General features: G+C 43.2%; 1 protein-coding gene across 2 annotated transcripts in view; it reads left to right on the forward strand.

Annotated features, from left to right (window-relative positions):
* CACHD1 (cache domain containing 1) overlaps window positions 1–15,148 on the forward strand; it is a 197,490-nt gene that overhangs the window by 114,527 nt on the left and 67,815 nt on the right. For both annotated transcript variants that reach the window (XM_014855338.3, XM_070486469.1), the window contains one exon: window positions 11,740–11,846. In XM_014855338.3, the coding sequence (XP_014710824.3) occupies window positions 11,740–11,846 (107 nt within the window). The remainder of the gene's footprint in view (window positions 1–11,739; window positions 11,847–15,148) is intronic.

A 15,148-nucleotide genomic window follows, 5' to 3' on the forward strand; every position in this document is an offset into this window, starting at 1 on the left:
TAGTAATTGATTTACGCAGGGTGAATTTAAAAGTGAAATTTCCAGATACCTACGTGTATATCATTTTCAGCTCCTCTGTATCGTGTTCAAGGCTGTCAATGTACAAGACATTGTACTAGATACTGTTTGAAAGAAAAAGATGAATAAAATAGTCCGTACCTTCAGGATCTCGCAGGACACGTGTGGAATAAACTGAGCAGACTGAGTCAAGTGTCGTGAAAGAAATCCGAAGCCTCTTGTAGAGGAGAATGAGGATGAGCAGAGGCTCCTGAGCACTTAGATTTGCTGGAGAAGTGGTGGTTGAGGCCTTGAAGGGTACAACTTCTGCACATAGATCTGGGAAAGGATGCCTCAGACCAGAACACAGCAAGCATCCAAAGCATTGACTGTGGTGCGGTGGAAGGCACAGCTGGCGCGGTGGCCAGGAGATGTACTGTGGTGGGCTCAGAATCCTTGGTCGACTGGACGAATTTCCCTCTGCAAACAGTAGGTTTTAAAGCAAAGAAAGGCTGTAGTCAGGTCTGTGATGTGAACAAATTAATGAGTTGGCGAGTAAAGGATAAATTGTGGCAAGGCAAGTGGCTTGTTGAGTCAGGCTGTCCTGTAGTGATCCAGGAGAAAAGTAATGACACCTCCAAGAAGGACTAAAAGAGCAGAGACATCCACGGTGGGGGTGGGCACATAGAATCTGCCAACTAATTTTTATTGGAGATTTGGGTGGGGAAGAGGATTTTAAAAGACGGTTCTAAATTTTTAGATTGAGCATCTCAGGATAGAGATCAATTAACTAAAAAGTGAAAATATGGGCTAAAGAAGGTTTTTAGGAGGCAGATGATGAATTCAGTATAAACGTTCTGATTTTGATTTTGAATTGCGTGTGGATCTTTCTCAGAAGTTGTTTGGGGAGCATTGGAGATTGGCCTGTAGCACCGTTTTATCTTCGTCCCACGAATATTTTCACCCCTGTAGCCATGTTAAGTGCATGGCAGTTCAGGACAGAGGGCAAAGTTGAAATGGATAGTTTTAACTTGCTAACGCACAACTGAGTTTTGTATAACATGATGTTTCTAGACATAACAGCTGACCCACATGTGGGCAGCTCCTGTTTTTTCCCAGTACTATTTTAAGGTAGTGCCCATGAAAAAAGTGATGTAAAATGTTTAACCCTGTATATGTTTTATTTCTTATTATTGCTGTTTTTATGAAAAGTAAAACCTTGTGACTTAGGTGCTTTCACACTTACGACTCTTGTTCTTTTGTTCTTTCCGTGTCACAAGGTCAAATAATGTGACAAGCTCATGACAACTGAGTTTAATTTTATTGCAGGTCCTGTTCCTTCCGCAGGGAGTTGTGGGTAGTGTTTTTGCCCTTAAAGTACTGTATGGCAAATCTGAGTCTTTCGAGTCATTCTTCCTGCCTTATCTCAAACTTTCATCTCCAGTCCCTTTTAAAATTATCATTACCTGCAGGCAGGCGAAATGTTACAGATACAATCTTTATGGATATTGGTAACAGAAGGACTTCAGTCGAGCTCAGAATTTCAACAAAGATTTTGCAGAACGCTTTACATTTCAGAAGGTCTAGTCAGTTATGTTATTTAACTTATGTAAAAGAGTTGCATATGTTTATATGTCAGCAAAATACTTTCTTAGACTTTGACTTCTGCAAACTTTATTTTACTTACATTACATTCTTCATACAACCCTCTCTACAGCCGTGTTGGGGTGGGTACCGTGTCCCCCGTCCTCTGTTTTGCCAGTGAGGAGGTGGGCTCTGCAAGGCTGGCTCAGGACTCAGGGGAGCTGGGTTTGGAATCTAGGTTTCCTGATTTCAGATCCTTTTTTCTTTTAATGATAAAATGTTTTGACTGTTGGCACAATTGGAATGGCTTATCTGTGAGTTCAAATGCTGAACTGTGTGGTCCTTCTTTGAATGTCACTTGTGCCTATTGTGGCACCCTCTGAAGTGTCTAAATTGGCTAAATATAAAGTTCTCATAATAGTCTGGTTTAGTTTGTTTCTCAGTCTTAAAACCATGGATAGATAGATAGATAGACAGACAGACAGATCGATCATTTGACCTTGAGGACTATTCATGGGCACCCTCCCAGCAGAAAGACCTGCATTTGGGTCTGCTGACATCCTGCTTTCTGGATTTTCCTTGTGGGACCTTCACCGAAGGAAGGACAGGGGACCTGCCACTCTGCTTACAATGCTGAATTTCACCAGTGGCCTGTTAGAGATTTTAAGGAGAGTTGGTCTTGTGATTTTCTTCCTTCCTTCCTTTCCTTCCATCTGGTCTTTAAAAGAAACTAGCTAGTAGACTATGCAAGATTTAGGAAATAGACCTAGTGTAGCAGAGGACCAGAAACTTCCCTTAAGCTTTTTACGTGTTTTATTATACAAAAATATCAAAGTGTTTTCAAAGAAGGCCAAGATTTAAAACCCCTTCTGTCCGTCCTCTCTTTCCGGGGCCTGGCTTGGTGGGTGTGATGGCATACATGGCCATCCTCACACTCAGAGCTTTGCTAACGTTTTCGTGTTGGGTCCGTAATTCCCTCTGAGGACACGTCGGCCGTGAGTACCCCACGTCTTAGGTTTCACGTTTCCCTTGCAGAGCCGACCTCTTCTCGCTCCAGTGCATGTGTGCCTGAGAGACTGAACCTGTGCACCTCCAAGGTCGTCTGCCGGCTCCGAGTTCTTAGTGCTTCTCTTTGATGTCCGTGTCGTAGCACTCACACTGGTCTGCTACACGCTGACGACTCAATGTGCGTGCCACAGGGCAACACACGAGCTGACAGCCCCTCATCTCTAGTCCTGGCTGGTCTGAGCCTCGTCGGTTTTCAGCGTTTACTCCCTCAGCAGACATTTGCTAAACTTCTATGCTTTACAGCGGGCTCTGGGCTCAGCCCTGGGGACAAGCGTCAGACAGGATCTCTCTCTTGGTGTTTCCCAGCAAGGGAGAAAGGCTTGTAAATAAATCACTGTCAAGTGTGTTAGGTCCTCATGAGTGATCACATGGCAGGACGGACACGGGCGCAGAGGGAGCCTCTGGGGCCAGCAGGCCCCTGTCCACCTACTTGCTTTCCCTCTCGTTTCTCTAGATGCCCTTCTTTCTTCTTCTTCAGGCACCCCTGCTCCAACCTGGGGATGAGAAAGATACGCATAAACGTTTAACGCGGTTGCGCATCCACTTCCAGTTCCCCTACTTGTCACCTGGGCCATTTTCCAAGCTTGTGTGAGAAGGTGGATTAAGCGGATAATACCGCCAGTTGGAGTCTAGACGTGAGGCGGGGATCGCAGCGGGGCCTCCTCTCAGTGATCTGTTGTGACGCTGTTGTGACAGGGAGATGGCGGAAAAGATGGCAGGTCTGTGTGATGTGCAGACTCTCCTGGCGGGAGACGCTTTTTTGCTCTGAAGGCCTCCACTTCCAAGGGCGTTTGAAACCGGCCCTTGTTCCCATTCTGGCTGAGTTGCTGAACCCTGAAGGTTTAATCCCTATTACTGATAAGAACAAAAAAGAATGTGACTTATCTCTCCAATCTCTGCAGAGATGGAAGGAAAAACCATTTCTCGGAACATGATTACACGTTATTCGACAGCTCTTCAGTTTGCCCGTTAATTTAGGTGTTTGAATAAGTAAACTCGGTTGGGGGTTGGAGTCTCACTTACGTTATAAATGTGATGGTTCCTTTTTGAAGTGTCTCCCTCTTACCCCTTCCTCCACCCTTCAAACAGAGTGTAAATATTTGCCAGTGCAGATGTTTGATTTTTATCTCAGCTCTTTCTTTGTTTAACTTTATTCTCATGGGTGGTTAAGTGGAAGATAAGGGGGTTCTTGTTTAATTCTTTTCAACTGGTGTTGCTCAAATATTTAAAGAGGAGACACTTCCCAGAAAGAATGAGCAGGGGGCCTGGCAAACGGAGGTGAAGCGATGTGTCTCCTGTCCTGTCACAGCAACCCAGACGCTGTGGGGCTGTCACGAGGACCAGGGTCTGGCGGGCATGGGTGTTGGTCGGGTCCAGACCTTCCTTAAATTTGCTTCCCAGAAAAGTGTGTGCTCTTCTTAAAATGGGCCTCGGTGGTCCCGCGGCACCCACAGCAAGGGCCTGCCGTGTGCTTTGAAAACCACGGAGGCCTCTCAGCATTGGCTCTACACCAGCTTCCCATCTGATACCAGCTTTTGCTTCCAGAAGATCTGGTGTTGGTATTTTTTTTTTTTAAATCTTTTGCACCTGTCTCAGCATTTTAGCAGTGGTTACAAACAAGCAAACAAGTCAAAAATGTTTCTTACCCCATTAGCTGTCATCATCTTGGCTTTGTTCATGGACCGACTACCAGTTTAAGGCTTGCTCTTCTAGGATATCCGCAGGGATTGGCTTGTTAGATTATTCCCTTAAACGTGTTCATGAGCAATACCGCATCTCACCATCATCCTTGGAAGCCTCACTGTGGGGGTGGTTTTTGTCTGCTATGGGATAAATTGGGCAGGCTTCGCTGGAGATGTTGAGGAAAACCCAGGGTTCTGAGTGATTTGCCTGGCAAATCACCTTCCTTAGGAAATTTAAACAAAGACCAAGGGAGAGATTCAGGAAGTAAACCCCAACTGGTGTATGTGTCTCTCTCCTTTATGTCTTTTTCTTTCTAAACTGGGACTCGACTGAAAAGTTGATTTACACTGTGAATTGAGGCTGAATGAAATCCAATTGGAACTCACTTGAACACTGTTTTGATGTAAGATTCAAAGCTTCTGCAAATTTATTTTATCTTCTACATTTGCTGATCTCCTGCTTGTAAATCCTGTTGAAGGAGAATAAAAATGACTGCAGCCTGATGGGAATTCAGTGTCTGAAGTTCAAAGCAGTTTGCACATCAGAGCAAACGTCAATCAAATGAACATCTTGCAAGGCAGGCAGGGAGTGAATTTCTCCATGGAGAAGAGATCAAAGTGGGAGTCACAGTTCTGTTTTCTCCCTCGGGATGCAGTTTCGATCAGTTCATGAAAGTAAATCCAGAAGGAAGTTTTTTTTTTTTTTCTATTTCTTTTTTTTTTTTTTTAAGGTAGGAAAGATGGAGTTATTTCTCATGAAACTGAATTTTAGGCACTGGTTTTATCTTAGGAAAATAAGTACAGAAAGCGGTCATCATCTAGTATCTCCGTTTTTTAGAGTGAGGGTCTGCGGGAGGTTGAGATAGGATTGTTCTCTTACTGTTATTCCTTTTTTAAAGCACAGATATAAAGTTAAATTGAAACCTGTGATCTTACCAGTTCTTGACCTTTCCATAAACCTGGAATTATGTAAAAGTGACTGGCAGCTCCATTCTTCTCAATGAAAACTCTTTTACGTGACTCCTAAGAGTAGCTGACATGTTTTTACAAAGTATCATAAGCATGAACTCACATTACTCTTAGTCTCCAAATCAGGGTGGATAGCATGTTTGTTTTTTAAAAATCATTTTTCTAAAAGGCACACGTGCATAAAATGCCTTCCTGTCTTAGGCACGTCCCTCTGGGGTGAGGAGGTGGCTACTGTAGCAGGGATGGCTGAGCGAGTTTTACTCCTGTGTTTGGAGTCCAGAAGAAAAGCAGGCATCCGGAGAGAGAACCGCGGGGTTTTGCTCTTGTAATTACTTCTCCTAGCCAGCTTAGCAGCTCAGGACATGCTGTTTTCCTGTATCTCTTAAACCCCACTGTTGACACCTGCTTCCATACCAGCCTAGCACGCAACAGAAGCAGAGCAAGGTTTATTTCTAGGTGTTTCATGTTAACTCAGCTGGGACGCGCTGCTCCACAGCTGAGGCTCAGGCGTGGGAGGGAACTCCAGGCAAACTATTGTGATATCCTTGCCACACTTACAGGTACCATGTAGAATGAAACAGGAGGAAGGAGAGTGGTTGTCACGTGTCTGAATTCTTTCAATATCAGAATGTGGGGGCTTGATAGCTTTCACTACCTGCGTTTTAGCCGGGGAGCAAGAATTAAATCAAATTCTGAAATGAGATGACAGTCTGTTTTCATCCTTTGTTAGTAAACTCTCAGAATCCAGATGTCCTTGAACTAACGGGACGACAGTTAGATTGCCCTCTGGCTGAGGTTTCCCTGCAAGGTGGTGGTTTAATTCTGAGACATCAGGATTGTCCTATGGATTCCATCAGGAAAAGAACTTCTTCAGGTAGTTTCCATTTTATTTTCGGATCGAGCCTGATCTCTGGGAGGCCGTGTGTCTGCACCACATCACCAGGGGCTCCCTGGGCGGTGTTTGGGTATTATGCCTTGCCCACATTTACAATAAAACTTAAGTTGTGGCCATTGCCCTTTATGTTGTTTAGCATCCTGCATTCATTGTCCCCTGTGAGAATTTTTCAGAATTTAGTGCAATTTCCTCTTTCTTGGTCTTTTCCTATTTCTATTTTATTGTCTTTGTTATACATAAGCCATTTTTGAAGGTTCTCAGATTACCAGAATGCCAGGCTCTTTCTCTCAGAGGAGAAAATTGGTACCAGGAGAAGGAATAAATTGGTGTGAGCTGGCACCAGGTCTGCTGTCTCACTTCTCCATGCAGAGAATGTTGATGCTCAGCCTTCTGTGCATCTGGAACGTCTAGCTGCCAGAATGAATGAAACAAGAAAAAGTAATCCAAAAATGGCCAGTCCCATAGCTATGCCAGTGGTGAACATTTAGAAAGCCCCTCCTTTAATAGCCTCTTCCTCCTCCGCCACATCCTCATCTTCGTCCATGGAATTCTCTCTCTCGGGAGCTGTCCATTGTGAAGCCTTGTGTTTAGCTCCTGTCATTTTCCATTAAATAAACAGCAAGGATTTCCCCTAAATCCTGCAGTCTTTCAGAGCAATCTTTTCCTTTGAGAGAGTTGAATTGCAGATGACCTCACTGATGACTTGGTTGTGATCGGTTGAGATACAGTGTAACGTATTCATTATGAAGGGGAGCTCAGATACATGTTCGCCTCTTGGTTCTGCTGCTTCCCAGCTGTGAACCTTGATCTTAATTTGACATTTCTGTGCCTCAGTTTCCTAGTCTTCGGATGGAGATGATGACACTATTTCCCTCAGGGTTTTTGAAGAATTAGATGAATTAATTCACGTAAAGCACTGGGAATACACTTCCTGTCTGATAAGCACGTAGTAGCTGTTAACGGCTATCCTTACTAATACATCCAATTCTAATGCAGTGCTATTATTACTTATTAAATGCTTTCTGTGTACCCGACTTTTAAGAGCCATTTTCTGATTAAATTCGTAACACAACCTTATCAAACAGGTACTGTTAATATCACCATTTTATAGATGAGAAAACTGTAGACTTAGAAAATGCAGGTTTTGTGCCCGACTTACAGCAATAAGCAGTTTAAACCCAAACTCCAGTCCGGGTCTGTGTACCCCGAAGCCCCTGCTCCTGACCGTGACATGGCCATGCTTCGCCAGGGTAGCAACTCTTCATTCATCATCGATGTTCAGTGAATGTCACTGTATAAAATACATGCAAGTTTCTGGTGACTTAGCTCTCTGCATTTTCTCGTTAGTCAGTCACCAGTAAGAATCTGTGGAGAACTACACGTTCCCAGCAATGTGCTAGCCCTGAGAGAGAACTAGAAATCCTCCAGCAGCTTAACCGTCCTAGCAGGGGAACTGCGGTTCATGCGAGGGTTAGAGAGAGTTGGGAGTTCAAGGGGCACGCGGTCAAATCTAGGCAGTTCGGCTTCCAGAACAAAATCTCCGGGCATCTCACCCCTCACTTAACACAGCTTTTTTGATATGAGGGAGGCAAATAAGTAGGAAACTTCGCTCATTATTTATAATAAGTCTTATTTTAAAGTTGCTATTGATTAGTATTTTGTTGATGTAAAAAGAATTTAAAACCAGTCAGTCTATATCTAACAGACGTCAGTGATGATGACGCTATGTTAAGCCTGATTACAAAACAATAGACAAAATAGTAAAGAGAGACACAAGCATGGAACTAAGAGGCTGGGTGGCACTAGCCGGTTCGGAGGAGGAGGGACTCATAGCCGGGCCTGACAGGAGAAATGTGAGGTGGGAGGATGACTAGAGCTGGGCTTTGCAGAGCGTCACAGTCCGGATCCAACAGAGAAACATGTATTGAGGGACTGGTTTTGTTAGACCTATAGTTTGGAGATCGTGGCAAGAGAAGGCTGGGTAGATTATTGATGACAAGTACTACATTGTGAAACCCTTTTATGACTGACAAATATTTACTGAGCACAGACTTTTGTTAATGAATCACTTCCATTTTTATTGTTATAAAAATGTTTTCTTTAATGCTCTCAGAGATGATCCTTTGAGTACAGAGAGGAAAACCTATAAAAATAGTTCCCTGGTCTCCCCGGTCCCCAGGAGCGAGTGTTCGTTTCACAAAGGCCCAGGGAGTCTCTGCGTGCTCAACACTGCACTTCAGTCTTCTCAAGGGCAGAGGCTGTAGCAGGGGTCCTGGCTGTGGAGACCTCATCCATGGACACAGTGCCGTTCCAGGTTTATACTTTTCCTGGGAGAAACTGTCACTAACTCTCCTGAGTTGTCCCTTTTAGCAAGTTCTTCCTTATGTGTCACTTAAATTAAGCCATGTGGTATGTGGCCCATCCTCGAACAGGGAGTTGCATGACGGGTGTAAGTCTTTCTGAGGTCCCTGACTTGCTGTATGATCCGTGGTGTCACTTTTCTCAACTGTGAAATGGGCAAGTGTTAAAGGGGTTTGTAATTTGTACAGCAAAGTCCAGATGAGAGTTGCAGGTATTCCTAAGAACTATTCTGTTCTCTTGATTCAAATTGGAAGACCCTCTGTCCTTGATCTCTTTGAGGCATGCTGGGAAGTACCTGTGCTCATGCAGAAAGCCATTCTACTGCTTTATTTCTGAAGGAATCTACGTGGCAGGATTGGAGGGCTTCTCGTTTCTGGAGAGCCTGTCAAACTCAGCTTCTTGGGCCTCACTCCAGACTCACTAAATCAGACTCTTCCAGGGTAGAGCCCAGGAATCAGCATTCCAGCATGCATCCCAGGGGATTCTGATGTGGCTAGGCTTTCAGAATTAGGAACCATTTATCCGAGTCCTGGTCCTCACCTGCTAGGATTTCTGGAGCCCTCTGGGGAGCCAAGGACAGGGATAGGCACTGGTGCCCTGTTGATAGAAGATCAGTTACTATGAGCGCCTGCTTTTGACAAGAACAATGCTAAGAGTCACATGGTAAAGAAAACCAACAAAATGTGGTAACTGCCCTCAGGAAGTTCCTGTCTATTCATGTAGCCTGAGGCATGAAAATCCATCCATAAAAAATACACAAATGGAGCCACAAATTAAAAATGGTGACACTTTTTGAGAGAAGATGGGGGCACTTGACATAGATTGGGAAGTCATCCACAGTCAGGATAAGCCTTTCTCGGAAAGTGACAAGTGGACAGAGACCTGAAGGATGATTAGGTGAATAATCAGCAGAACCTTCTAGACTTGCACTATCCAATATGGTAGCCACTATTCAGTGACTGTTTACATTTAAATTAAAGTTAAACAAAATAGAAAATTTAATGTCTTGGTTACATTAGCCGCATTTCAAACGCCCCATGTGGCTACCATATTGGACACTGCAAAAATAATACATTTTCATCATCTCAGAGAATACTCTTAGACTGCCCTGGTCTAGACCAGGGGTGGTGGAACAAGTCTGGCACACCGCATATTTTGAAAATTAAGTTTTATTGGAATACAGCCACGCTCGTTCTTTGTGAATTCTCTTTGGCTGCTTTCACACCACAATGGCAGAGTTTAGCAGTTGTGGTAGAGACCGTATAGCCCACATGGCCGCCTAAATATTATCTGGTCTTTTATTTAAAAGAATGTGAGGGGATAGATGTAATGTGGCTCTCCAGCACGGAGAGCAAGGCGGTTGCTCATGTAATGCTGCTATTGCTTCACAGATGCTCAAATGCTAAAACAAGAGAGGGACAGTGAGCTCATGTTGCTCTGCCAGCGTGCACTCAGGCAGCTGCTGGTGTGTTAATCTCTTCCTTTCCCTCCGTCTGTGGCTTTTGAAGCAGCAGTCTTCTCGTCTAGACAAATTGGAGCAGATCCAAGAAGAGTGACCACGTTGGTGAAGCAGCTGGTTCGTGGAGGCACAGTTGACAATGTTGACATAATTTTGTACTGGGTTAGAGGTTGGACTAAGGGTCTCTTAAAATCCACTCGCCTCCTCCTTTGAGATGATATGGGTCAAAACAAAACTGTTTAACTTTTGCTTTGGAACCCAACACACTGTGTGAAAACCTAGTGCCCTTGCTTATCCAATGAGTTCAATATAGTAGATCTTATAAATCATGAGGTGTGCTCAACAGATAATCAAAGTTCATGTGCAAGTAGATTTTGATTTTGAGGAGTGTTTCGCCCAGGATATATAGCTTCTCTACCTGTGTTAATGGAATTTCATTAATGGTATTCATTATCTGACGTACACATTTTAACACAAGTTTTAAAAAACCTGGTTCCAGATTGAGTTGATTTGGAGGGAACACTTGGAAACTTCATGAGTCTTCTCAGTATCTGCAATCCTAAATAGGTTACTTAGAAGTCCAAGATCTTTCTCTTTTGTTACTTCTGGATTAAATTCACTTAAAAGTACTCTTAGTGACTGGTACATGAGTTGGTGTATTTTCCTGTTATTTTCTTGCAGATTGGCTTGTTCTAGCAAATGAGTCATTGGTTACACTAGTACTTTTTGATCTGTGCTAGCCAGAGCACTAGCATTGCACCACCACTGAACATTGAAAAAGACCTTGACCTTACCTACGTTACAATCTGGAAGGTGCAAGCTGTGTCGTGTACCATGAGAGGAACTTTGGTACATTATTTACAATCTTGGTGACAGCTCTGAAAAATAAGTCTTATTATCTATCTCTTTTGCTTTTTTTGAATAAGAAAACTGAGACTCAGAAAAACTGAATAATTTGTCCCCGGTCACGTGTTTAATAGTGACAGAGTGGAAACTCAAATCTAGATCTCTCCCACTCCACAGCCATTCTTTCTCGTCCACTACTGTCGATTTTTCTTCTTGGTCATTGGTTTTCAGATAGGATAATTTAAAGAATTGTTTCGTATAGGACATCAGAGCTCAAGTCTGAATTTTGTAATTCTAGTCTGAATTTTGGCACGTCTATTCTCTATGATTTTATCAATAGAACCTGACTCAGATTCATTGGTGGAAAGATTGGCGATTGGTTATTTTTATCTCCTTAGAATTGAACTTGATTTCTAAAACCTTCTAGATACACATTTTCCCCCCAACACTGTTCTGAAGTGATTCTTTTTAACATTTAAAATCTAAATTACAATTTTATTGTTTCTGAGCTGACCTATTTTGTTTTTTTTGTTTTTTTGTTTTTTTTCCTTTTTCTCCCCAAAGCCCCCCGGTACATAGTTGTGTAGCCCCCCGGTACATAGTTGTGTATTCTTCGTTGTGGGTTCCTCTAGTTGTGGCATGTGGGACGCTGCCTCAGCGTGGTCTGACAAGCAGTGCCATGTCCGCGCCCAGGATTCGAACCGACGAAACACTGGGCCGCCTGCAGCGGAGCGCGCGAACTTAACCACTCGGCCACGGGGCCAGCCCCCCGAGCTGACCTATTTTGTACACAGTATTAACTATGATTTTTGTTGGTTTCTTTTTGTGGAGTGAATAACCACTAAAGAAATATTGCTAATTCTCTTTTGTTTTTTCAGATTTGATGGGAACTTTAATACCAATGTATCTAGAACAATTAGTTGTGATCGACTTTCTACTACTGTGAATAGCCGGGCCTTCAATCCAGGACGAGACTTAAATTCAGGTCAGTAATCTCTTGGTTTTATAAAGGTGAACTATGTTCTGCCACATTCAAGTTGAACAATTGTATTGCTTCAGACATTTTCCTTTAAGTTCTGAAGAAAAAAATATCATATACTTAAAGTAGGATATTTCTTTCTGGAAAGTTAACACTCAAAAGATGGAAAGGAAGAAGAAAACCAAGCTGAGAATGTTGTATCAAGCATTTACTGCATAGCTATACCTTGCTAGACTCTTCAGTTCATGATCTCATTTGTTAGGAGTTACACATTTGTCGTTTTAAAGGTTATTCTAGAGAACCAGTTATCTTTGCAGGAGTAGATGCTGAATTTCATTTGTGTTCCCTAATTATAATTTTTCATTTGTTTTGGGGTTTTTTGGAAGAAGGATGAGGGAGCTTTTCCACTAATAAACAGTGCCATGTTGCCATATATTGAGGTTGAACTTTCCTTCCTGGTCTTGTTGGAACTCAGTCATATATAATAGTAATAACTAATATAAATAATACATGTATATGTACTTATATGTAGCTTCAAAGTGACATAGTGTCTCTGCCTTCTTGTCCTGGAGTTGCAGTCTATTTTTCTCCCCCTATTTGTCTCGTTATGTACGCTTGTTGATTAATGGGCCTCAGAACCCAAGGGATTTGCCTTTTAAGAGCTGAAAGTACCTTTAGAAGTCACCACCAGCCTCGATCCTCAGGTTTTAGCAAGGAAGAATCTGAGGCTCAGAAGGGTCCTAAGACTTCCCTTATGACTGGAGAGGTGAAAGGTCTAATCCTTAAACATGAAGAATTGTACTTCCCAAATTCCAGGTCTCTTGCAGACTTGTAAAACCCAAGAGAGAAGCCAGCCAGAGGACCAGAATATTTACTCTTAGAGTCCTATCCAGCCTTGGCCCAGGGGAAGAGTTGTGGTCTTTGGGAATTGTATACACAAACCAGGTAATCTATTAGGTCAAGAAAGAAAGACTTGTGAGCTTTATGTTGCTTGAGGAGAGGACAACTATAGCTGCCAGCTAAATGGTCCAGCCTAGACCTGCCAGGAGTATATTATGTAGACCCAGTGTATAATGGATTCAGTTATTTCTTTTGTTGGTCAGAGAATCTGGGGGCCTTCTGGAGCAGGTGGGGTTTACTACTAGAACGGAAGCTCAGTAGAAATACTTTCCATAAAAAATAATTGAAGAGAGCAGAGAAGGGCATGGAATGGGCAGAAAAAATGAATTATGGACGATTCCATAGTTGCACAGGACACGGAGGTGGAACTTGAGTCTTCCGGTTCCCAAACTCAGTACTTACCTTCTCTTCTTCAGATATGCTCAGTAACAGGCGACATGTTGCTGGGGATGAAGACCTGAGGTAGAAATAGCCATCTTTGAGTAGGGTCAAATTTAAAGGTGTTCCGGAAAGACAGTGTAATCCGACATTTTGTGTAGTTAAAATTTTTACAACACGTGTTAACTTCTGGGCTACCCATTTGCATTAATAAGAAAAAAATAGTGCCTTACTGTATTTTGTATATATGAGATCTAGAAGGGCTCGTACATAAAAGTTAATAGTTATCTTTTAGGGATGGAAGAATAAGGTATTTTTACTTCCTTATTAATTTTCTTAACTTCAGGCCTGCATTACTTTTGTAATCAAGGGGAAAATAAAACAAGAAAGAATGATAGACTACTTTCGAATGTATTTCCACTCCTTTCTGGTAGACAGTATCTTTTTTCACACATCTTTGATTGTAGATCCTTGTGCTGGTGTTGAGGTTCTGGACAAAGCCCCAGCACCCTCCTGGCTGTGTGATTGGGACACTATAAAGCGTGGACTGGGGCAGACAGCGTGATGCATGCTCACCTGGGAGCCAGAGCAATGCTCCACTGCCAGGATCGCTCACCTCACTGGGCCAGACCTTGGAGGATCTGGAAGTTACTGCAGCCAGGGCTTGCCTTATTTTCTATCTGTTTGTTATTTCTGATAATGAGCATATTGTTGATATCTATCTCCATCATCAATAGTCGTATTACTGTGCCTTTTTCTTAGTAAAGACAGAAGCCATTCTGCCCAGTAATGGCCTCCTACCTACTAACTGGAATGAATAAGTACAGTAGAGTTTATTCAACAATTATTTTATCAAACACCTTCTGTGTGGTAGACACTCTGCTTTGTACTAGGTCAGCTGTAAACAAAACAAAAAGCTTATATTCTAGGAGCCAGGAGACATAGATCTGAAGTAAATATGCATGTCAGGTGATGATGGATGTTATGGAGGAAAGTAACAGGGTGAGACCTGAGGGGCCTGGGGGGGATGGCGTGGAGGGAGGAGAGAGAAGGAAGGGGCTCCCCAGTGGGGTTGTAAACCATGGGACAACGAGGACGTGTATCCCAGGCAAAGGCTTTGAGTTGGGAAAATGTTTGTTGTGCTCAGAAGCAGCGAGAAGGCCCCTATAACTGCGGTTCCGTGAATAAAGGAGGAGAGTAGAAGAAGGTTAGGCCAGGGAGGTGCTTGGGGCCAGATCTCCAAGACCCTTGCTTTACTGGCCATTATAAGGACTTGAGCATTTGCTCCGAATGAGATAGAAGCTGTTGGGGGAGGGGGAGGAAAGAGTTCCCGCAGATAAGTCACGTGATTTGACTTAGGTTAAGAGGTTACCAGCTGCTGCCACAAGAATAGGCCCTAGCTGGCAAAGGTGGGAGCAGGGAGAGACCATTTAGGAAGTTATTCCAAAACCCAGCTGTCAGGTGATGACGGCGTTCATGGGGCAGCAACGGTGGAGGTGGTGAGAAGTGGTTGGATTCTGAATATGTTTTGAAGGTGGAACCAGTAGGATTTGCTGATTAATTGGATGGGGGGAGGGGAGGAACTGTGAGAGTAAGAAAAGAGTTGGGCAGGACTTCCAAGGTATTTGGCCTTGTCAACGAGAAGGACAGAGTTGCCATTTACTGTGACAGGGAATGCTGGGGGAAGAGCAGGTTTGTGTGGGAGGCAGGGAATCAACATCGCAGTGTTGGAAAAGTTAAATTTGAGAGGTGTATTAAATATACAAGCAGATACGTCTCATAGACAGGTGGATATCCAAGTCTGGAGTCTGAGAAATGGGCCAGACTGGAGATTTAAATTTGAGATTCATTGTGCATCAGTAGTACTTAAATCATGAGACTCAATTAGATCACAAAGCAAGTGGCTGTGGGTAGAAAAGAGAAGAGGTCCAGGGACTGAGTCTTGGGGACCTTTACCACTTAGAGATCACTGAAATGAAGAGGAAGCAGTAAAGGAATCTGAGAAGGAAGTCAGTCTGGCAGGAGAACCA

Source organism: Equus asinus, chromosome 16, assembly GCF_041296235.1.
Source record: "Equus asinus isolate D_3611 breed Donkey chromosome 16, EquAss-T2T_v2, whole genome shotgun sequence".
NCBI lineage: Eukaryota > Metazoa > Chordata > Mammalia > Perissodactyla > Equidae > Equus > Equus asinus.